The sequence below is a fragment of the Cricetulus griseus genome, chromosome 3, assembly GCF_003668045.3.
Source record: "Cricetulus griseus strain 17A/GY chromosome 3, alternate assembly CriGri-PICRH-1.0, whole genome shotgun sequence".
Taxonomy (NCBI): domain Eukaryota; kingdom Metazoa; phylum Chordata; class Mammalia; order Rodentia; family Cricetidae; genus Cricetulus; species Cricetulus griseus.
In genome coordinates this window covers 56,401,419-56,424,370 of record NC_048596.1, presented here as the reverse complement: position 1 = coordinate 56,424,370, position 22,952 = coordinate 56,401,419, and the positions used below count along the sequence as shown (strand labels likewise).

Below are 22,952 nucleotides of genomic sequence, written 5' to 3'. Positions count from 1 at the left end.
ATTTATTATCTGCCCTTTAGGATGTCGCAGTATCAAATCGGTTCCAGCTCGCAGATAAGGCTCCTGTGTGTGCAGATGCAGTGATTGACAGCCGGATGGCAGCTGAGGATGCTGGATGCTCCACCTCCGTCCGTGCGGCTTGCAGCTGGGGCCCTTTCTTCACTTCATGGGAATGCCCCTGTGCTAGATCTTTGGTAATTTTTCTCATTTCCTTATGAACTACGTTTGTGAATTCGATCCCATCTGTTTGGGTTTTGAAAATAAAAGCAGAGTTCTCCTGGGCCCCGCGCGCCGCACAGCGGACAATCCTTGCAGGGCCCGACTCGCCCCACCCACAGAGGAGAGGGAGCAGCGGGACTTTGTTTGGACCAGCCCCCATCCACTGCAGCATCTACCCATGCGCGGTAAGGATTTTTTGGGTTTTTTTTTTTGGCTTCTTTCGCTTGCCGTTCTTACCCGCCGTGCTCCGCGCGGCATTCACGGAAGTGGTTTCCTCCGTCTGACAAGCTGGGCGTTTGTCGCCGCGCCTTGCCGACTACTACACAGAATGGCAGGAGTGCGAGGGCCGGGAGAGAGCCGGGCCTCGGCCATGGCCGTGGAACAGGACATGTTCGACGCCGTCGTGATGGCGGATGAGAGGTAGGCAGCGGCCCGGTTCCGCCCCGCCCCTTCAGCTGCTCGGCGGAGCCCCGCTGTCCTCGGGGACACCCGCCTTCTCCATCTGCGAGCTGCCACATCTTCTTGTTCTTTAATTGCCGCACATACGGCAGTATTCATGACCTGCTGATGGATGTGTCGGGCAGGCCCCTTTGGATTGGAAAAGTTCCCGGGGGAAACGCCTGGGCGGGGCAGTGGCCCAGGGCATCTTGACCTTTCCCGGCCGGCTGCTCGAGCTCTGCTTAGGGAGTGGGATCCTGACATATGCGTAGGCACAGGCGCTCCCCAGGCCACCCACCTGCCAAGTAGGGAGCTGGTCACTCCTCACGGGGGCTTCCAGAGCATTCCTTCCACAGTGCAGCCTGCAAGTTACTGCCAGTTTTCGGGTTGATAACTCAGAGACAGTACCCTTCTATTCAGAGCATCGCGATGGTGGCATACTGTGATGATCTTAGGGACATTTTCTGTTACTCTGTACAGAGATGTGGTGACGAGTTCCGGGTCCTTGGAGTGTTTAGGAACAGATGACTTTAGTTGCGGTGGCATGTAGGCTCAGCTGCAGCGACCCTGTTTTGGTTTTCTAGTGTGTCCCAGGCTTGCTTGAGTTATCTTTATATTTTCCTTGTGGATTCTTGTGCTCTGCCGGGTTTGGAAGATACTCATGTAGCCCACCCACAGTTACAGATGAAGGAACTTGGGTCTCTAGGGGTTGGGCTGTAGCTCAGGTGGCAGAGTATTTTCCATATGCATGAAGCCCATAAGCATCATGGTTTCACACGGAGGTAGTGGCACACACCTGTAATCTCAGCATTTAAGAAATGGAGGCAGAGTTGCTTGATGGAGATCAGCCTGGGCTACATAGTGAGGTCCCGTCTCAAAAATGGGGTGGGGGCACAGTAATGGGCCAGGGAGTAGAAGAGCTAGACCCAGAACCCATACTTTGTGACTTGAGTTTTAAGCTTTTCCTCCTATAGTCTGCTAGGTCCTAGGACCTAGGTAATAGAATGTAGGAAGATTTTTCAAAAAACAATGTCTTACCTGATAAAGTGTGTTTCTCTATCACAGATTCCATGGGGAAGGATATCAGGAAGGCTATGAAGAAGGCAGTAGCTTGGGAATCGTTGAAGGAAGGCAGTATGGCACATTACATGGAGCCAAAATTGGATCTGAGGTAAGTGGAAGGACCACTTAGAAGTCACTTGACAGATGAGTGTGGTGATCCATCCTGAGATCCCAGCACTCCGCAAGCTGAGCAGGAGTTCTAGGCCGGCCTGGGCTAGATAGTGAGATAGGTGAAGTAGCTCAGTGGCAGAGCATGCACCCAGCACGGATAAGGCCGTGGCTTTGAAACATTGCCTAGAGCAGTGGTTCTCAACCTTCCTAATGTTGACACCCTATAATATAGTTCCTCATGTTGTGGTGACCCTTAACTATACAACTATTTCATTGCTACTTTATAACTGTAATTTTGCTACTCTTAAGAATCATAATATAAATTTCTGATATGCAGGATATCTGACATGTGACTCCCAAAGGGTGGAAATCCACAGGTTGAAAGCCAGTAACCTAGAGGAAAAGAGCAAAGACAAGGATCCTTTTCTCCTCTACAGTTGTTTCCTTTGCTGTTGATGCCAGAGCATCTAATCTCTTCCTACTGCAAGGCCTTTGGTGGGGATTCATAGACCAGACAGAAAAGTCAGTCTTAGCACAGAACCACCAAAGTATGGGAGATCACAGCTCTGTCTCCTTTCTTCAGCCAGCTTAGTCCTCACCCAGAAGGGTGCCATGTTTACAGTGAAATTCCATAAGCCCCACAGTTTTTCTCCCCTTGCCTTTTTCCTTGCTTAGCCACCTCTTCCAGATCACTGACCCTGACTGGCAGAGGAGGTCATGACAGTGTCAGATACCTGATGCCACAAAGTAGGTCCTACAGACTGATGGGCCTAAAATAATCATCTTTGGTTATGCTATATAGTATCTGAGGATCAGCAGGTAAGGAGCCATGTGTCAGGAGGGCTCCAGTCTCATCTGAAGGCTTGGCTAGTCCAGGGGTTTCTCCCCAAGATATCACACCATGTAACTGCTGTCTTCTGCTCAGGTGTCCTTATGATACCCCAGAGCAAGTAGCCAGTAAGAGCAAGGCAGAAGAAGCATTGCCTTTTCTTTTCTTTCTTTTTTTTTTTTTTAAAGATTTTATTTATTTATTATGTATACAACATTCTGCTCCCATGTATATATGCACACCAGAAGAGGGCACCAGATCTCATTACAGATGGTTGTGAGCCACCATGTGGTTGCTGGGAGCTGAACTCAGGACCTTTGGAAGAGCAGTCAGTGCTCTTAACCTCTGAGCTATCTCTCCAGCCCGGCATTGCCTTTTCTACCCAACCTAACAAACTAGACACTGTTTCTTCCTCTTTGTCCTCAGAAGCTGAGCGCTCTCCTTTCCTCTGTTCTGTTGCGTGTACACGAACCTGGATGGGGGGCAAGGGGCCAGCACACAGCATGCATATAGAGGATGAGCATCACTGATGTCATCTTGGCCTGGTTCCCTGACTGGGGCTGTCACCATTCAGTTTCCATTGCCTGAAACTCACAGGTTCCAGAATAGCTCAAGAAGCAATGTGACAGCCCTTTGCCTGACCCTGAGCTTTGAGATCTTGATAATTGGTGTGGTGTGGCTGAATGCTTACCGCCTTCAATTCACAGATTGGGTGCTACCGTGGTTTTGCTCTTGCATGGAAATGTCTCCTACACAGTAGTACTGGCGAGAAAGACAGGTAAGGCTGAGACTCCCTTCCTCCTTTCCCTCCCACCTCCTTTCCCTCCCACTTCCTTTCCCTCCCACCTGCCATCAGCATGCTATCAGTGCAAAGGCCAGGAGGAGCTCTGAGTGTTCCCAATGTGTGCATAGTTATCTGTGTCATTAGTACATACTGAAAATAGTAATGGCCAACTCTGTTGTTTTTCAAAGAAAAATAAATAAAATGTGTCAGGCACCTCATAGGTACTTGGTGAACTCTGGGTGATGTCACACCTCAGGTAATGCCAGATGGATCCTATTTTCCTATCCATCTCTCACTTGGGCTTCTGATAACAGACTGCAGTAGTGTCAGTGGAATGAGGTCTCAGAAATGCTGGCTCTGCCAGGTGTAGTGCACACCTTTAATCTCAGCAGAGATAGGCAGATCTCTGTGAGTTCAAGGCTATCCTGGTCTACATAGAGAATTCTAGGACAGCTAGGACCAGAAAAAAAAACTGCTGACTTTGTTGTCCATGTTGTCTCATAGCCAACCAAAGACAGTATTATTTTTTTTTGGAGATGGGGGCTCCACACTGTGGCTCAGACTGGCCTTCAGCTCACAGCCATTCTTCTGCCTCAGCCTCTTGTATGCTGAGCTCACAGACTTGTTCCACCATAGACATCCAGAATTCATCCTGAAGCATTCCTTTTTGGTACACATAGCCTCTAGTGATTGTCACTGTTCTTTGAGCTGTGTTAGCTCTGGTACCTTGCCTTTGTGTGTTCTGCCTGCTTTGGCCCTGTGAGCTGCCCCATCTGCCTTGTTCCAGAGGCTGGGAGGGAGCCCTGAAATGAAAGGCATATTATTCTTGTGTGTAGAGGCATAGGGTTAGGCTGTCACTGTGCAGACTTCCTATACCAGCTTGTCTGACCTGGCCCAGGAGGGCCTGGGGGAGGGTATTAGCAAACCAGGCCAAAAGGATGCAGCTCCCTGCCTGTGGGACTCACCCTTTTATCTGAGCAAGGTGTTTGTGACTAATTGTAGGGTTCTGGGATTCCCTTTCTGATTGTCCATCACAAAATTTATTGGCTTTTTCTTTTTGGTTTTTCGAGATAAGGTTTCTCTGTGCAACAGCCCTGACTGTCCTGGAACTCACTTTATAGACCAGGCTGGCTTCGAACTCACAGAGCTCTGCCTGCCTCTGCCTTCCAAGTGCTGGGATTAAAGGCATTTGCCACTACCCAGGATTGTTTTTTCTTCTTTTTTTAAAATCTGAGACAAGGTCTATTTAGTCCACACTGTCTAGAACTCATTATTTAGATCAGTTTGGCCTCAAACTCAAAGAGATCTTCCTGCCTCTACTCTAGAGTACTAGGATTAAAGGTTTGAGTCATCATGCCTGGCTCTCTATTTGTTTCTTTAGTGTGAGCAGGTGGGAGGCAAGGGGTCTTAACTTCATGATTTTAGTAGTGACTGGTCAGGCTGATCCAGGAGCAATTATGTTGGCTGTTCATGCCACCACTGGATGGCAGTCACAGCCGAGCCTGGCTGCTATCCTTTTGCAGTCTTCCTTGCTCCAGCCTGCTGTTCCCCAGGTGGAGTAAGGGCCCTCTGGTAAGTGATTGCTCTGCAGCAGGAGGTGGCCAGCAACTACTTAGAACAGAGAGGTGTGCTTAGCCTGCCCACTGCTCTGAAGATGCAGTAGAATGGATCCTATAGTTGCCCTGGGTGACAGCCTTTCCCCCGTGCATCGCAGTAGGAAGATGAAGGTGGTGGAGGCGCTGATTGCACTGCTGCAACACTTCCCCTATGGTGACCCCACTTACGAGAGGCTCCATGAAGACCTGGACAGAATCAGAGGGAAATTCAGACAGGTTTGTGCTCCATAGCCTCTGTCTGGGGTGTGCCCGAGTGTGTTATAAAGGCAGGGTGGGCGCAGGTCCTAGGGTTCATGTGATGGCTGTGTTGAGCCATGTGCGCTCATGCGTACATCCAGAGGAACTCATTCCCCTGCCCCTTGTAGAATGACTGCGGTGGGCTAGTGCTGGGATAGGAAAAGTGGGGCTAGCAGAGGTGTGTTCTCAACCTGAGCAGGAGTTCAGGAGGTGTGAGACACTGTCGGTGAGACGCCATCTCTTGGGTGCTTTCAGCTGTGCTCACTGCTCAATGTGCAACCAGATTTCAAGGTGACGGCAGAAGGCTCCGGACTTGCGTTTTGAGGACTCAGAAGAGCAGATGTCTGCACATTAAGTGTCAGAGTGATTAAAGGCGAGCCTGAGTGGTGCTCATTGTTCTGTGGGAGGACCAGTGTGGTCTCTTCCCTCTTCTTGGGTGGCTGGCCGAGGTCTGTCTGCCCTGCCTTCTGCACAGGGTCCTGGCAGTACCCTCAAGAGACTGCTTGCTGCTGGCCAGAGTGAGTGTCTTTGTCACTCCAGTGGTCCGGGTAGGTTGCCCTGAGGGCAGGACTCAAGAGAGGCAGGCTGATGTGAAAGAGTTTAATGGGAAGCCAAACAGGTTCTTTGCTGTGTGCTGAGCCCCTGCTGGCCGCACTTGGGCTTCCTTTGTTTCACTCCATCTCTCTGGCAGCCCCAGAGGTGGATATCATTCCACTTTAGAGGTAATGAAATAGACCCACCTAGTCTAAGGGGCCTGCCTGGCAGCAGAGCTGCCTGCTACCCCAGATCCATGTTCTGTAGTGCCATCATTGCTTACACCATTGGTACCCTGTCCTCTGCGGCAGAAGACCCAGGTTCCTGCAGTGTGTGTAGGGTTCAGGCTCCATTTGGCTTGGTTTGCCTCTGGATACCCAGCTGAGAAGACAAGGCCAACCTGGTCCCGAGGAAGCTGAGGCATGGCCTTCATGCTGCCCCACGTGTGGGATGAGCCCTACACATTAAGAAGTGGCAATGGGGGAACTACTGGGAACCAAAGCAGGACCAGATGATGGTTGCCACTGTGAACGTGCAGGGGCTTGCCTGTGTGACACTACTTCTTTAACAGCAGCTTGAGTGTCTTGCATGGTATTCACAGGCTGGTATAAGGTGAGCTGGCAAGAGTAGGCTCAGTGCTCCCATGCATTTCACGACAGCATGTATTGATATGCCCTCCTTTGGGTGGCCCCATTGTACCCTGACAGTCCCTGACTGTCCCTATTTCAGGCATGATGTGAAGGGGTCACTGTGGATGTGTGCCACTTGGAGTTTTGGGTTCTTTTTTTAATTTTAATTTTCTTTTAGAGACAGAGTCTCGGTATATAGCCCAAGCTGGCCTTAAAGGGTGATCCTCCTGCCTCAGCCTTTGAGAGGACTGGAATCTCAGGCCTGTGGCCCTAAGACACTGTTTTTAACATCTTTTCATAGCAACTTGATAGATTAGGAACCTCTGTACAGCTGGAGCTCTTCCTTCATTCCATCAGCCCAGCTGAGCTAGAGGGAGGGATGGTGCTGGTGCGTGAGGCTTGGGATGCCATGCACCTGGCTTCCTGAGCCTGGCAGCAGCCTCAGGAGTCCTGCACCATTCTCCCAGCTCCTCCCAGGAGCAGGTGCTCTTCAGAGTGCTTCTCTGGGTTCTGAGCTCAGAGAATGGTGGCTGCTGTTTTGATCATATTTTCCTTTTCTATTTGGAGAAGAGAATAAACATTGTATTTTAAAGCGATGGTATGTATGTCTGGGATCACTTGTACTGACAGCTGCTGCAGTCCTCCAGGACCAAGATGCTGAGGTGGCAAGATCTTGGTTCAGAGATGTGGGCCTGCCATGCCTGTCACATTCTGCCTTGGATTTGATACCACAGGTAGTGTTCCTCTCTTGTCTCTGCCCCCTTGCTCTCTCTTCTCTCTTTGTCTCTTCCCCCATTCCCCTCACCTTGTACATGTTAGGTGTTAGGAATTCCCACCCATTAGCAGAGCCACAGCCACCTGCCTGATACCTCCTGTGTTCCCAAGGTCCCCATCCAGTCCTCAACATGCTTTGGTCACTCCAAAAGGTCTTCTGGATCACAGTATAGACAGAGTGTGGAGGACCATTCTGCCATGTGACATGCCCCCTTTTCCCACCACTGAGATGATTGTGTCTGCTGTAAAAGGTGATGTAAGTCATGAGAAGGATGCTGTTAACTTCTAGATGCCATCCCAAGTAGGTGATACTTGGAACTGCTGTAGACAACTGCAGGGAGCTGTGGTGAAGGTGTGCCTGAGTGTGGCAGAGTCAGGCACCAGTGGAACCTGTGTCTTTAATGTCACTACTGAGCTGCTAGCCAATCCCCTGCCTTGTCAGACCATATGCTATGAACTGTAAGTGTCCCCACTGCTGAACTGTTTTCTGTCACCCATCCCACCATGTTCTGGATGGTTCTCTGGCAGAGTGACCTTCCTATGACTTTAGCTTTGATGTCATCCCTTATGAGTCACTGTATCACATACTGGAGGCTGGAGGCCTGATGCAGAGGTGTCTGGGCTGGCTCCTCCCAAGGCTCTCTGCTGAGCTTGTTGCCTGCATCTCCTGAACAGCTGTGTCCTGGCTGAACATGGACTGTACCAGTAATCTCATTCTCCCTCAGTTGGCCAGGTAGTGGTGGCGCACGCCTTTAATTCCAGCACTAGGGAGGCAGAGACAGGCAGATCTCTGTGAGTTCGAGGACAGCCTGGTCTACAGAGCGAGTTCCAGGACAGGCTCCAAAACTACAGAGAAACCCTGTCTGGAAAAACAAATAAAAAAAGTTTGCAGTCATTCTCCTTTAGTCATCTACAGATTTATCTCCAGTCACAGGGCAGGGCCTGACAGGATCTGCAATCACTCGGGAGACATACCTCTGTACATGGCTGTGAGAGTGTTTCCAGAGAGGCTTACTGAGGAGGGAAGGCCCACCCTGAGTGTGTTCTGTCCCATGAACTGGAGTTCTGGACTAAAGATAAAGAAGAAAGCAAGCTGGGCACCAGCATCCATATGTCTTTGCTTCCTGACCATCTGCCTCAGGCTCCAGTTGCCATGCCTCCCCACCGTGATAACTGTCACCTTATAAATTGTGGACAGAATAAACTCTCTTCCTCCCTTAACTTGCTTCTTTTGGGTATTTTGTCACAGCAACCATGAGAAAAGTATCTAAACACAGGGCCTCAGGCCTGCAGGAACACTGTAATCCCCTAACAGGCAGCCTTTATGTGACTGTGGGACCTATTTCAGTCTGAGGCTAAATACAGAATGAAGTTCTTCCATGCAAAGCTAGTGTTAGGACTTTTTTAAAATATAGATTATTGCTGAACAGTGGTGGCACACCCCTTAAACCCCAGCACTTGGGAGGCAGAGGCAGGCTGATCTCTGGTCTACAAAGTGAGTTCTAGGACAGCCAGGCTACACAGAGAAACCCTGTTTTGAAAATCCAATATATATAAATAAATCAACACAAAGGAAATTTATTTGCCCCAAAGGGACAAAGGGCAGTGAATAAGAGACAAAAACAGGAGATAGAAGATGAGGGAAAGGAACAAGTGGGTGGGGGTATTTGCCCAAGAGGGCCAAAGGACTGTCTCTGGATAGAGAGGAGACAGATGTGGCCCATAGGCAAACGGCAATTTATAAAGATAAAAGGGGGAAACCCTGTGTTGGGATGAGGTGTTTCGCTGGGCAGTGGTGGCACACACCTTTAATCCTAGCACCCAGGAGGCAGATTTGAGGCCAGTCTAGTCTACATAGTGATTTCCAGGCCATTCAAAGCTACATAGTGAGATCCTGCCTAAAAGTAAAAGAAAGTACATCAAATGCTTAATGGATTGAATCTAGGGGTGTTTTCTAGAAACACTCACCTGTTTAGTGTCCCATGACATCACTACTGCCTCAGTTCTGCACTCTACTTCACTCAGTCATTCTGTCACTGCCAATACACATCATCTGAAACACCTTGGATCCAGACTAGTGTCTTTGGAACTGCAGTGTTCATACTCACACAGAGACATGATGGCTTCCTTATTTTAGTGTGTTATGCTGTCAGGCCTCAGCATGTGTTAAGTTAAAATAACTGGATTGGGTTGGAGAATCTGATTTTGAAAGTCCTTCTCCCCCCCCCCCCCAAGGGTTTCTCTGTGTAGCCTTGGCTGTCCTGGAACTTGCTCTGTATACCAGGCTGACTTTGAATTTACAGAGATCCTCCTGCCTCTGTCTCCCAAGCGCTGGGATTAAAGGCATGCACTACAGCTGCCCAGCTGACTTTATTTTCATAAAATTTTGTTCAGTAAAATTTGTCTTGGGATTAGGACAGAATCTCCACCAGTTTCTGAACTGGTCTTAAGCACACTTTTGTTTTCTTATACTATGTATTTATGTATAGTGGCACTTTTAGCACTAACCATTATAAAATCAAAATGTTTGACCAACTCTAAAAAAATGTTAAATATTCAGCCAAGATTTCTTTCTTTTTAATTTTATGTGCATGCATGTTTTGCCTACATGTATGTCTATGTACCATGCATATGCCTGGTGCCCACAGACGTTAGAAGAAGGTGTCAGATCCCCTGGACTAGTATTACAGATGGTTGTGAGCTGCCATGTGTGCTGGGAATCAAATCTGGGTCTTCTAGCAGAGCAGCCAGTGCTCTTAACCACTGAGTCATCCCTTCAGCCCCTAAAGGATTCTCTTGACTGGGTTAATTGAGATGGGGATAGTCACTCTAGGTGTGGCAGGCACCATCCAATGGGCTAGGATCCTGGACTGAGTAAAAAGGAGAAAGCAAGCTGAACATCTGTGTTTGTGTCTCTTTGAATGCAATTCAAACAGCTGCCTCGAGCTCCAGCTGCCATGCTTTCCCACCATGATGGCCCATACCTTCACCTGTGAGCCAGATAAACTGCCCCCGCCTTAAGTTGCACTTATCTGGTATTTATCACAGCAACAGGGAAAGGAACTAAGGCAGGTGTCCCCAAAAGCCCAGTTGTTAGAGACCTGGCCTAGCCACTCGGGACAGAACAAGGGAAGGAAGGATGCCCTGAGCCCTGAGCTGGGAGTCCCCACACAGATGACCCCAAGGGTGAGGCTTCTCAGTTTTAAAGTGGCTCCCAGCTGACAGGCTGTCTCAACTGTTTCTTAGAGACAATTTTAAGGCATAATAGATGCCACAGTCTGAGAGGCTCAAGGCCCACCAAAGCCCCTTCAGCAGAACATTCTGTATTCTCTCTCTCCATCCTTGTGTGCCCTGTGAGTAACAGTGCCCCCAAATGTGGGCCCCAAGGTCTGCAGCTCTGAGCTGCCTGCCCACCATCCCCACCACCCCCAGGCATTGTCTGCTGGCCCTGTGGTGTGATTCTGGGCTGCGGGGCCCTGTGGGCCAGGGGACTGGGAAGGGATTAGAGGTCCTGTGCTTGCTTTGCCCTCTTGCACAACCGTCTGATCAAAGACATTCCTGGGATGACAGCCCTGAGCAAGAGAGGCCAGCTCAGCTCAGCCAAGGGTACTGCATCCCATCAGTACTGTGCTGTGTTCATGTGGGCCCCTTGCACACAGGCCTGTCCACCTCACGTTAACAAGGGTGTGCACCCCACACCAGATACACATAGGCTGTCATATCAGCCCGAGTACAGGTTTGCCAGGCAAGCACACCTGGCAGTGCCAGCTCCCAACACTGGTCTTGTGTGGTCTGCATAGCTGTGTTACCACACACAGAGGGTCCAGTCCTGTGGAGCCTGACAGGCATTGCCTGCCTCCTGGGCTGCCATGGGAGGACTGCAGCAGGGACACACAGTCCTACTTCTCTGCCTACTGTCCCACCCCAGGAGTCCTCAACCCCTACTGCTGGTATTTGTGGGCTTCAGGAGCCTAGATAACTCTGAAGGGTTGTGAAGTTGGCTTGCTTTCTAGGACAAAGTACAGCAGTTGGGCTGGCCTACAGGCAGCAGGCTAACTTCCTCACACTTAGTCCTAGGATGTGAAGTCAGGAGAGGAGGCCACACAAACACCTGTGTAACGTGATGCAGAAGCTCCACAGAGGCCACACGCACTTTGAGCCCTGTAGGACAAGCAGAAATGAAGGTTCAGGCAGTTCCAGGCAGTAAAGTAACCTAGAATGGGAAGCAGGGGGCAGTCCTCAGGGTTCGGGGAGCTCAGGCTCACAGAGGCCATGCAGGTTCAAGAACCTTGGCCTGGCTGAGAAGGCTGGGATGGCTGAGCAGAATGGGGGCTCCCTGCATGTAGAAAGCCTGGCAGGGATCCATGGAGCTGCTAGGGGCAGAGAATGGAGAGAATTGGCCTTTGGTGCTCTGAGAAGAGACAGTTGGGTGGGCTAGCTCCCTGAGTCTTTGTTTCTGAGTGCCCTCAAAAGCTATTGTACTATCACCCTAAGAACAGGAGTGTCTACACATCCCACCAGGGAATCTATCTTCTAGTGTTATCAGTGAAATTTGAGGGTTAGAATCAGAACCTGGGTGATAGCATAGGCATATGCCTTTAATCCCAACACTCAGGAGGCAGAGACTGGCAGATCTCTGTGAGTTTGAGGCCAGCCTGGTCTACAGAGTAAGTGCCAGGACAGCCTCCAAACAGAGGAACTCTGTCGGATGGTTGGGGAGGGAGAATCAGAACCTGGAGTGGCTAGTGGTATCTGGGGTTACACTGCTGAGCCAATGAAAGAGGTCAGGATATCAGCCATAACTGGACACCACAGACCACTAGATGAAGAGACAAGCCAATTGTACCCTTAGAGATTGCATCATGGTGTGAGCCCTCTGCATTTGATGTGTCCCTTGATAAGACACTGGTGGAAACAGCAGCAGCAGCCTGCCTTTCTCTGAGTGTGTATGCTCAGCCCCATACACACTTTGTTTGTGTCTGCATCCCTAGGACCACTCTGCTGCACTTGCTGCCAGCCTGCTTCATCCCAGCATGTTATTGTGTCTGTCCCACACTGTCCTTCCCATCAGGCCACCTGAACATGATAAACTTGCTCCACAGCGTTTCTAAGATCCAAGGGGAAAGCAGTTCTTCAACCTCAATGCCCTTTGGCCTGTTCCTGGAATGCCGAAGGCCCCACGCCCACTCTCCTGGACGATGTGTGGCTGTGTGGAGAGGAGGTCGGCCAGTTCCTGGGTCCCCAGCCCTGTAACAGGTTGATGCCCTCTGACGGTGCTGGGCTGCCAAAATACCTTTCTGGATCCTGCCCTCAGGCAGCCTTGCCCAAGATGGGATCTGTGCCTTCATGAGCCACCAGAGGGGACACTGGAGTCTGCTTTGGCTCTGGTGTTCCCTAAAACTCCCATGGGGCAGGTAGCCTGGCAGGGGCTTCATCTGCCTTTGGGTCACATCTGCCTCCCTCCCCACCAAGTCCCTTTCTGCTTTCATACTTGGGGTGTCACCATTCAGGCCAGGTGTTAACTACATACCCCACCTTCTAGAAGGGCAGGGGCCAGTCTGACACCGACACAGCCAACCTGAGACCAAGAGGCCACCTTGTAGATGATACCTTAGAATGGAGACTGAGGTCTTCAGATGGCTCCCAAATGGCTGTACCAGGTGATGGCAAAGGACTCCCAGTGCTAGGGAGTGTCCAATCACCTATTCCCCCAGGGTTGGGAAACATCGCTAGTCATGAGCAACTGCCACCCAGGGGACATCAAAGGAGTCCAGCCAGGCCACTCAGGTCCCCAGGAACTGTGTGAAAGGCCGCCTTGGGCCTTGGCCCTAACACTAAGTATCACTCTCTGGGCGCTTGGCAGCACCTAAGGATGGTGATTCACCCAGAGCAAACACCCATTTGCGCCAGACGAGGGGCAGTGAACGCGGGCTCTGTTGATCTTCCATCTGCAAATAAGCAGGAGGTCAAGTTGGCAGCGACAGACCCAGAGCCGGCTTCTGATCAGTGGCTGCCGCTGGCCTCCCTGACGCCAGAGGCTGCCACCCTGGTCAGCTGCTACCTACAAAATCCTTCCCTTTGGGAATCCCAGATTTGTGCCAGGGTCAGAGATGCCAAACACTCTGGGATGTAGAGGACAGGGTGGTCCCACATGGCCATGGCATCAAGATGGTACTTCTCCCACTCCTGTCCCCAAGGCCCAGAAAATATAGGCAACACTTAAGCTGAGATTTTACCAATTTTATTTCTAGACTTTTTGTGTCTTTTTTTTTTTTTTTTTTTTTTGCTGGACCACGCTGGTCACATGTCCGTGCTGGGAAGCGCCATGGTATGTCAACCAGAAATACACAAACCCAACCTGGCCACCAGCCAGAGCCCCTTCAAAGCCTTTCATGTCACAGGGCAGACTCCGTGGACCCACCACCAGCCTTTGGCCTTTTGGCCAGACCCTCACCCATCACCATGAACACAGTGGGCCTCAAGGGTCCTGCCCGGTTCAGATGCCTCAGCTAGGCTGGTGGTGACCGTGGAGGTGACCATTTTGGTTTGGCAGCTAGCTAGGGAATTTGGAGGCCTGCAGCACTGGAGCTGGCTTTGCCAAGGCTGAAGTCTTTAAATTAGCACAATGCTGTAATTAACACAAAACAAGACAGAACACTAGAACCTAACAGAATCAATGATGCACCGGAGACTCAGAACTGATTCCTCCGGGCCCAGCAGCATGGTGGCATGCACAACAGGCCGCTACAAAAATAACAATATTGATAATTAACAAAGAAAAATACAGTTGTCCCGACTGCTGTGATGCTCTATGTCCCAGATCAAATGAAGGGCCCAGCATGACAGGTGTAGGAGGATGATCCCACCAGACCAGTCTCTGGAGGCAGACCACCTGCCTGCTAGGCCCGTGCATGGCTAGGTGAAACATGAGGTATTGTGAACAGGAACCTGGTGGTTTTTTGTTGTTGTTGTTGTTTTTTTGGAATACAGCGGTAATCACATTAAGCCAAAATTGATCACAATTTTTTAAAAAAAGTACAAAAAAAGGGCATCTGTAAATACAATCTTCTATGAGGAAATTAAAACTTGAACATGGCAGTCTATGACATTGTAAAAAACAAAACAAAACAAAACAAAACTGACCCTCCAATAGCAGCGAAAACAATGTGAAAGACACAAAGCGACACAAGTCTGGTTCTGAACGTCTGGGATGTGGGGCGTCATCGGTAGCAGCAGGAGCCGCAGTCTGTCCCATGTGGTCCCTACCCTCCACACTTCTTCCCTCGCGTCCTCTCCCGCCTCCCTTCAACACTTCCTAAATAGAAAAGCACAGAACCAGGTATACGAATTACCTACTGTTGTGGGGGACAGGGGTGGCAGCGGCAAGAATGTGCCGGAATCCAACTCATTTGGGACCCCCCAGTTTTCCTCAGTTTGGATGGCTCTCCAATGGGGCCGTTTGGGTTTGGAAAGTTAAGCAAACCAAATGCCCGTCTTTATGTAGTTTTTGAAAATGCCCCCCTTACCCATAAAAGACCAATCTCTCAAACATGGCACTAAACCTTCACCAGCAAGGGCAGAAGGTGTATGTTTGAATCAAGGGAGATCACATTGCTTTATAAAATCACACTGGCCATGGGCAACCTTTCCAATAAATACTCTTCTGTAGCCTTAAGTATAAATTAGACATTTTAGTGTTTAAAAGCCTCCTGTATGAAAGACTTTAAAAAAGTCATCCAGAATCTCCTCACTGTCCAGGTAACGCCACCATAGTTCCTACTTCCAAACACTAGCTGGCACCAAAGGATCCCTTAAACTCAACTCCTCTGTAGGACAGATCCTGGCGGTGCAAGAACAGAGCTCTCTCTTCTTGACCCAACAAAACTTCCCAAGCACCCCATGCTACTAGCCCTACTGTGCCACACACCCACTGTGCAGCCATCTGAATGAATGTGTGGATATCCTCCAACCATTCCATCAGGAACTCCCCCCTCACACACATACCAGCAACACTGCCTCCAGCTAGCTGACCGAAAGTGCTTTGAAATGGAATGATTTGGAACACGGAGAAGGAAAACACAACAAAACAGAACCACACACACGAAAGAAAAGCTGTGGGTTTAACCTGATGTGAGTGGGCTGCAGGGCCGCCAGGCAAAAACCAGCGTCTCTTTAAACAGGAACTACAAAATAGGAAGGTTACAAAAATAGAATATATGATGTCACTATCTTATCCCCTCTACTGGAGCACACTGCATAGAGTGGGACACCTACCGCTGTGTGGCTGATGCTATGAACCTGCAGGTTAGGAGAGGGCACAGATGAGCCCGGGGGGGTGCCACACATCTCGAGACCACTAGAGGTCGCATTGCTGGTGAAGAGGTCTACCCATCCCTGGGATAAAACACAGGAAACAGGTGACTAGCAGTGGCTGCACTGAGCAAGCAGGAGTGAGGTGTGCCTTTCAGCAAAGCGAGTACATCTCTACCTAAAACTCTCTTCTATTTCAACAAGTTTGCTCTATTTGCCTTTTTTTCCTTCTTTTTTAAAGCAATGTTTCTTAAGCCTTTTAAACACATAAAATCAAAATCCTTCTGTAGACTTCCTGTGTGTTAATCCTATTCTTACAACAGACAAGCACATTAATAAAAAACTAGTTGATTACTGGGGTATAAAATCCTATTTTGGTAGCATCCCCTCTGCCCTACACTCAGGGTGATGCAAATTCTATCTCTCTCTCTCTCTCTCTCTCTCTCTCTCTCTCTCTCTCTTTAAGACAGCTTTCAGGTATTTTTTCTCTTTTGCTTAAGTCACATAGAAAGGAGAAAGATTAAAGAAAAACAACCAACAAAGAGAACAAAACTTCCCCTTCTGGTAACAAAATGTCCCCAAGAGGGACATCATTAGGAGCACCCCGGGCTGGCTCCTTCCTCATCGCGGGTTGCCACTCCTTGGTGGCACCCGCCTGCCCGGTGGCTCTCAGATGTCCACATCTCGTACATCGGTGGGTGTGCAGGCCAGGTCAGTCTCTCCCTCTGCTTCTCCCTCTTCCTCGGTGGCCTTGGGGTTGATGTTCTGCTGGGCCTGGCGCAGGCTGGACTCCAGAAGGGCCTCAATCTGTTCCTGGCAGGCGCGGAGGCAGTCCTGGAGAGGCAGGCGGAGATGGAGGGGGTCCTTGTTTAGCCAGAGGCTAGTGGCCAGGGCCTTGACCTGCGAGGCAGGCTTTGCTAAGGGCAAGGCTCGAAGAAACTCCCCGAGTCATCCCCAAATCCAGTGAGCAGTGAGAGAGCCACAAGGGACTAGAAAGCAAGAAGAGTGTCACCTCTGCCCCCATGCCATGAGACAGGAATAGGGAGTTCCTGTGGCTGATGCCAGACAGGGCAGATCGTGTGTCACACATGGAAGTCCACTGGCTCTGACCTACACTGAACCCCCAGCTGAGTCCAAGCCAGAATTGGACTTTTGTCTGTCCTGTCTATGCCAGCCTGCAATGTCCTTGAGGACACCTTCACGACCAGAGCCCCAAGCAGCATCCGCCATACTGCTCAGTGTCATTACGCCCCTGCCCCCTTCCTTTAGGATCAATGGCTTCTGGAAGATCCCCAAACCTCAAGCCTGGGAAGAGGCTTGGTGGGGAGGGGGCGCTAGGTTTGATTCCCCTTTGCTGCAGAGGCCAGTGCTCCAACCCTCACAGCCCTGGCCTGGTCACACAGTGTCTTGACACTGTCCCCCCTCCCCCCGCCCCCGATGCAGTCTCCTTCAATGACTCACTTACCGGGTCACACTTGATTACTCTGGAAAGAAAGTGCGTTGTGCGGTAGCAGGACAGGTAGTTGTTGGGGCTGCCCAGGTTCAGGCCTTGCATTGCAGCCACCACGCTCCCGGCAGCCACCATGGAGGGCGGGTTGGAAATGAACTTCACGTCTGCAGTAGAGAGGAGCCACAGGCCTGTGGTTTAGCTCCCACCCAATTCTCAGTACAGCCTCACTCTGTCCTCCAAACCTCCCTATCCGTGCATCAACTCCAGCTCCTTTGGCAACAGCTAGGTGGCGCTAGATGTACATAGGGATACAGGCCTTCAACCCCAGCATGGAGGCCAGGGTGCAGACACTTTAAGGCAAGGTCTTGTCTCACTTTAAGAAGCTGAGCGGCTGATCCTGGCCTGTGTTCCACCCCCCCAGCATCTCAAGCAAATAACAAGGAAGAGTTGGTCATGTCCCCTTTGTTCCTTCAAAGTTTAAGAAGAGGACAAAGGACAGAATTCAAGAAGGTACAGGCCCTTAATTAACCCTTTAACCTGGAGGCAGGTGTGACGCTTTACATCTGCATCCCCAGTACTTGAGAGATGGAGGCAAGGGGATTGCTGTGTTCCAGAGCCACCAAGTCATAGAAGGATAACGGTAAGCTGCAAGGGTGATAGGAGCAGATCCCTCAGAGGCCAGGCTAGATGTCACAGAAGGGATGCTCCCCCCAGAGGACTGACTCCCAGGATCTTCCACAAAGCCATTTCCCTAGTTATAAAATGTTCTCCTGCATCTTTTCCAAGCTGCTTTCCTGGTTCACTGATGCCAGCTTAGGGAAGAAAGACATGGGACCCCAGAACTCCAATTCAGGGTCCCTTGTGAGGGAAGCCCCGCCCACGAGTCTTGGGGACTCTCACAGCACAGCCCCAACTGGAGAAAGCAAACCCCAGGGGGTGGCAGCTTTGTAGTCTGCCCCACTGTTAAATGTGTGGGGTCATGTCCCCCCACAGTACTGCAGCAGCAGGGGGTCACCCGACTTCCACCCAGTATCTGCAGTGAGTGGTGTGGCGGGCTGACGGAATGAAGGCCTGCCCACCAACCCCACTACCAAAGATGAGCCCACAAGCTGCTCTCCTGAAACAGTGACAAGGACAGCCACACACTTAAGCCCGTGGATCAGGGGTTCCGGGCTAGAGGAGGACACAATAAAGAACAGGTGTCAGCTTCCCCATCTTGGGTCACCCAGTGCCTGGGAACTGGGAGGCTTGAAGAAAACTAATGAGAATCACAAGTGGGAGAGGGCTATGGTGGTGAGGCAGCCCTTTGGAGACTACCCTGACAGAGCATAGAGCTTTGGTTCTGTTAAAGGTCGGGAGGCACCAGGAAGGGACCCGGAAGAAGAGCAGCCACGCAGAAGAGAGACAATACTTCCAGGTGGCACCAAGGACTCAGCTCAGTTCAGTGAACTGAGCTTGCTATGGAGACAAGTTCAAATCAGATGCCCCTTTTGCAAGGAGACAGAGAAACTCCAACCACCAGCTAGCACGTGGCCCCCTCTGGTGCTTGTCTGTCCCCTTCTCATGTGCAGTATAAGGAACCTTAACATCTGCTTACTCACACTGCCTGGCTGCTGCTGGCATAGTTGTCACCCAGTTCAGTGGCATGACTGACACTTACCAAACACCCTTCATTTAGCTCAATTTCCTTTTGTCCTAATCCACACAAGGGTACACTCTGGCCACCTGTGCATGCCTGTATGACCAGCCCCAACCCTAGGTTAGTGCACTGCTCACAAGGTCAGGACCCAGGTCTGGGGGTATCCAGAAGGGAGAAGAAAAGTCACACCCTCCTATCTCCTGTAACCTTGCCACATGGATGGCACATTTCCTGGCTGGCCTTGACCTCTGGCCTCTTTCCAGAGTGACCTCTATGTGACCTCTAAGGAGCTGGTTACTCCTTCAGGGGGACAAAGCCTCCAGGCCTAGAACATTGGTGTATGCAATTCAATAAGTTGTGCTCAATCTCCATTTGTCTTTTGGGGGCTCTTAGTGGACCCATCATAGAAAAAGGCCATACAGTAAGCTGGGTCCAGCCATACTCACAATGCATTAATACTTGTTGGCTTCCCTGCTGGCATTCAGGGGTCCTGGGAGGGGCCCTTTGCTGCCAGAACCATCCTGGGGAGGCTGTGCCACCCCATCCCTCATGTTATCTCTGGGAAACTCTGCAGCTTCTCTGAAGCCACTTTCAGCTCCATAAAAGGCTTCCTGGAGCCTCCAAGGGCTCTGCTCTCCCCAGAGGAACCCCAGCCAGACGCCTCCCTGCCTGCCAGCCAGCAGGGCCGCCCCCGCCCCTTACATCCTTCCAGGCTACTGATGGCCTTGGCACTCCCATCTGCCACCCCCTTGCTTGGTAGGCCTCTGGGGAGGGGCTGCCACCCTCAGCAGGTAGCTGGGAGGCTAGAATCCCAAAATCTTCACACCCACCACAGCTAAGCAGAAACACTATCCACAAGGGTGGACAACAGAAGGTGCCAGAGATGGCAGGTGGGAAAAGACATTACATGCCCCTCTTACACCATGTTGCCTTTTGGCTGCCCTACAAGCCACCTAGCCTGAGTTAAGAGATATAGCAACTAAGGCTTGATCAGGGCCACCTGGGGGGCGGGCAGGGGTCCTAAGCAGGTGAGAGAGAGAGTACAAGACCCCCTCAGCATCTCTAAGCTTCCTGGGCAGGGCTCCCAGTTAGATGGGGAAGCAGCTGTCAGATGTAGTACTAGGACCACCTAGAGGCAGCAGACTGTCTATGTATGTGTATTCTAGCATGTCCACCCACCCTGAGTTCAGTCAGCCTGTCTACCTGTGGTCTGGGGCTAGGGAGGGTCCCCTAGAGAAGCTATGTGGAGGTCCTTGCCTCTCTCCTTCCAACCCTCCCCCAGGACTCTACCAACCCAAGCCCACCCCCATAAATGGGGCCCCTTAAAGACACAGACAGGACAGAAGGTAGGTGGGGGCAGGCAGCCCAGGAACCAAGGCAAAAACCTTTTCAGAAAGCGTGCAGTGAAAAGCCTGGCACAGGGAGCTGGGCCATTCGATTAGGTCTCCAAGGCCCTTTATCGTGGCCCCCAATACCATCTATCCCCAACAAGCTATCTGCCCCTGGGCTCAGAACAGAGATGAAAGGACCCCCTTCTAGACATGCCTGAGACCATCATATGGTACAGAAGAGACAGTAAGGAAACAGGCATTAGCCAAGGAACCGCAAGGAGTCTGAGATCTCCTGGGGAAGAGTGGGGGTGGGGGCCCTACCTGTGGCACAGAGGGCCACAAAGGTCTGCGCATGCTTGCGGATGATCTGCTTGTTCTCATCCGCCTCTGGCATTTTGGAGAGGAAGTGTTCGATGAAATCGTGGGGAGTCATGGCGGCCAGGTTCCACTTAAGTTTGTTCACCAGAAGGAGTTCCATTTGCTGCAGAAAATGGGGAACAAAGTCAAAAGGAGGGCAGGCCGGTTGGAAGGAGGTTTAAAGAGTGGGATAGCCGGGCACCACTGATAGGTAAACAACAAAATGTAGAAAGACTGAGTGGGCAACAAGCACTAGACAAAAAGACCCTTCACCGCCAGCGCTGCGGCTCGAGCGCCGCAAGGGGGCGCAAGCCGTCCACATTTCAGAGTGGCTTCACCGCAGACATGGTGGGGAGTCCAGGAGAGGGGGGCCACAGAGGTGAAATGGGTTTGGGATTCTGTCCACTGCCACTTAGGTGTAGTGCAGTGTGGATGACTTCCGTGGGGTTGGAGATCTACCCGAGGCTGCCTGGGCCTCCTGTCACTTGCAGCTCCCACCACCCGGGGGGGGGGGTCATGCAGATAATGAGGGAACGCGGGTGGTGGGGTCCTTGGTTACCAGCAGCTCCTCGGGCCGGATAGAGTTGTCAGTGTAGATGCACAACTTCTCGGCGGTCAAAGGAATGGTCTCCTTCATCTTGGAGGCCACGAACATGCAGGTGGCCCCTAGCAGCTGCAGGCGGCTCTTTTTTAGGGGCTCCAGAGACAGGAAACGGTCCAGGTAGTTCATGGCCAGAGGGAAGACCTCCTCTTCGCACTTCTGCTCCTCGCAGACCTGCGGGGACCGGGACCGTGACCGTGACCGTCAACGGGGGGTTTTGGGGGGTGTCGCTCGATGTGACCCCGTATCTCTTTCCTAGATTACACAGAGCGAATACGTGGCGAGAGCACGGAGAGGGGTCGCGGTGGCAAACTCCCCGGGAGGCGCGGTGCTCAGTACCCACCCACCCTGAAACTGAAAGGGAAAGTCCCTGGGCAGCTGACGCGGGGAAGCTCAGCAGCGGTGACCACGGAGACCCCGACCCAGGTTGGAATTAGAAGGCCGCAGGCTAGGGAATCCCACCGCGGGGCTGGCAGGGCGCCGGGGGTTGGGCGCCGCTCGCGCGCACGCGAGACACAAAGGTGGCGTCCCAGGCCGCCGCGCCTCATTTCCCAGACGTCATCTTTTCAAAAAATATTTAAAAATATTTAAAAAATAACTAGACGCCTAAAAACGGCTCGAAAATAACCATCGGGCGACCCTTTATCCAACCCAAGGGTCAGGAGTTCGGTGTACGTTGGAGAGTGAGCCCCAGCAACTCAAACTCTGGGGGCCCCCCTTTTGCTGGGTGCGGGTGCCGTTTGCCTCTCTGCAAGGGCACCACGCCGCACTTCAGAAATTATTTAAAAATATTTTGGGGCTCTTGAAACTCCCGCTAAGCATCTGGAAATGTGCTCTGGTCCCCCGGCTTGACCTGGATAGAAACCCCCAAGTTCAGACCCGCGCGGACGACGGTCAATCTCTAGCGACTAGGGGGCCACGCGACCTTGCAGACTGGCGTGCTCACTGGGCCAGGCAGCCTGTGCGAGGGTGCTCAGGGGTCTGCTACTTGAACAAAGGGTTCCCCCCAAATATCGATCGCTATGTCCCGTTTGGTGATTCCTGGCTGCCGCGAGGCCCCTCGTGCCTGTCCAGCGCCCCCGCCGCCGCTCCCCGCCCTGCCCCCAATTATTAATAAACACTTTTGCTTTGCAATAAAGGAGCAAAGATGGCGCATAATACTGACACGAGCGGGCCTTGCATACGTGTCCACCGATATTAATTTAAAAATCAAATCTATGCCCCCTCCCCCCCGAGCTGGCGGAGGAGGCCACCGCCGAGGCGCAGCAGGAATGGGGCGCAAGCCGGGGGCTACAAAAGGCGCCCAGCCCGCACCCTCTGGGGTGTCCCTGCCATCGTCCTCCCTCGAAAGCCCTCCTCCCTGACTGCCCCCCACCAAGAAAAGGAATCCCCATTACCCCAACTCCTACACCTTCCTCGTTTAAAAATACCGGCAGTATCTATTTATTTTGAGAATCCGATTCCTAGCAACACTGCGGGAAAACTCCGTGTCTGAAGGGAAGAGAAGGGAGGAAGATGTGGGTGGGAGCAACAAGTTGCCAGGGGTCCCAAGCCAGAAGGCTGTAGCCCCTCACCTCCAGCATCCAGGTGGCCACGATTTTCCGCATGGACGGCACAATCTCCCTCTGCACGCACTTGAAGTAAGACACGGAGGGCGCGCAGGTCTCCTCGGTCTTGAGCATGGCTCGCAGCACTCGGTCGTTCAGGAGGTTGGTGTCAGGGTACGCGCGGCGGATGGTCTCCACTTCGCAGCACAGGAGCTGGTGTTCCATGGCGCGGCCGCCTGGGGAGGGCTGTGGTCCTGGTTGGGCTCCGGTGGCTGCTGCTGGCGCGCGCTGCCTCGCGCTCTACTGCCGGTCTCTGGAGCGCGCGGAGTCTGCTGCTCTCTGCTACTGCGCCGACAGCCCTCTGGAGGCTGCAGGACTTTGCAACTTCAACAAAACTCCCCTGTAGTCCGTGTGACGTTACTGTTGTTAAGCAGAGATCAAAGCTAGGCAGAGAAAGGGAGGAGGGAGGGACGGGGCGGGCGCA

The 22,952-nt window shown here is 51.7% G+C and overlaps 2 protein-coding genes across 5 annotated transcripts; one reads left to right on the top strand and one right to left on the bottom strand.

The window, feature by feature from the left end:
• The first annotated feature begins 452 nt into the window (after nucleotides 1-452).
• Lto1 (LTO1 maturation factor of ABCE1) lies at nucleotides 453-8,454 on the top strand. Of its 4 annotated transcripts, XM_027408798.2 has the most exons (6): nucleotides 453-639; nucleotides 1,723-1,828; nucleotides 3,367-3,437; nucleotides 5,158-5,275; nucleotides 7,090-7,193; nucleotides 8,162-8,454. In XM_027408798.2, exons 1-5 carry the CDS (start codon nucleotides 548-550, stop codon nucleotides 7,183-7,185), a joined length of 483 nt encoding a protein of 160 aa, XP_027264599.1. In that variant the 5' UTR covers nucleotides 453-547; the 3' UTR covers nucleotides 7,186-7,193; nucleotides 8,162-8,454. The 4 variants fall into 4 exon arrangements, with proteins under 4 accessions (XP_027264599.1, XP_027264598.1, XP_027264600.1 ...); XM_027408797.1 differs by having other exon boundaries at nucleotides 454-639; nucleotides 7,090-8,454; XM_027408799.2 differs by lacking the exons at nucleotides 7,090-7,193; nucleotides 8,162-8,454 and adding an exon at nucleotides 5,552-7,055 and having other exon boundaries at nucleotides 459-639.
• Nucleotides 8,455-16,212: 7,758 nt separating this feature from the next.
• On the bottom strand, nucleotides 16,213-22,693 carry Ccnd1 (cyclin D1). Its single transcript, NM_001244048.1, has 5 exons — nucleotides 22,496-22,693; nucleotides 20,880-21,095; nucleotides 20,285-20,444; nucleotides 17,009-17,157; nucleotides 16,213-16,377 (listed from the first exon to the last, which is right to left on the bottom strand). Exons 1-5 carry the CDS (start codon nucleotides 22,691-22,693, stop codon nucleotides 16,213-16,215), a joined length of 888 nt encoding a protein of 295 aa, NP_001230977.1.
• Nucleotides 22,694-22,952: the final 259 nt, after the last annotated feature.

What these genes read in the sequence shown, in the direction of transcription:
- Lto1 (XM_027408798.2), top strand. Translation starts at nt 548, where the DNA reads ATGGCAGGAGTGCGAGGGCCGGGAGAGAGCCGGGCCTCGGCCATGGCC. An exon ending in GTCGTGATGGCGGATGAGAG is followed by an intron (nt 640 to 1,722) that starts GTAGGCAGCGGC and finishes TCTCTATCACAG; the next exon opens with ATTCCATGGGGAAGGATATC. An exon ending in TCAGAGGGAAATTCAGACAG is followed by an intron (nt 5,276 to 7,089) that starts GTTTGTGCTCCA and finishes TTGTACTGACAG; the next exon opens with CTGCTGCAGTCCTCCAGGAC.
- Ccnd1 (NM_001244048.1), bottom strand. Translation starts at nt 22,693, where the DNA reads ATGGAACACCAGCTCCTGTGCTGCGAAGTGGAGACCATCCGCCGCGCG. An exon ending in TGGCCACCTGGATGCTGGAG is followed by an intron (nt 21,096 to 22,495) that starts GTGAGGGGCTAC and finishes CGGTCCCCGCAG; the next exon opens with GTCTGCGAGGAGCAGAAGTG. An exon ending in GAGTAATCAAGTGTGACCCG is followed by an intron (nt 16,378 to 17,008) that starts GTAAGTGAGTCA and finishes CTGCCTCTCCAG; the next exon opens with GACTGCCTCCGCGCCTGCCA.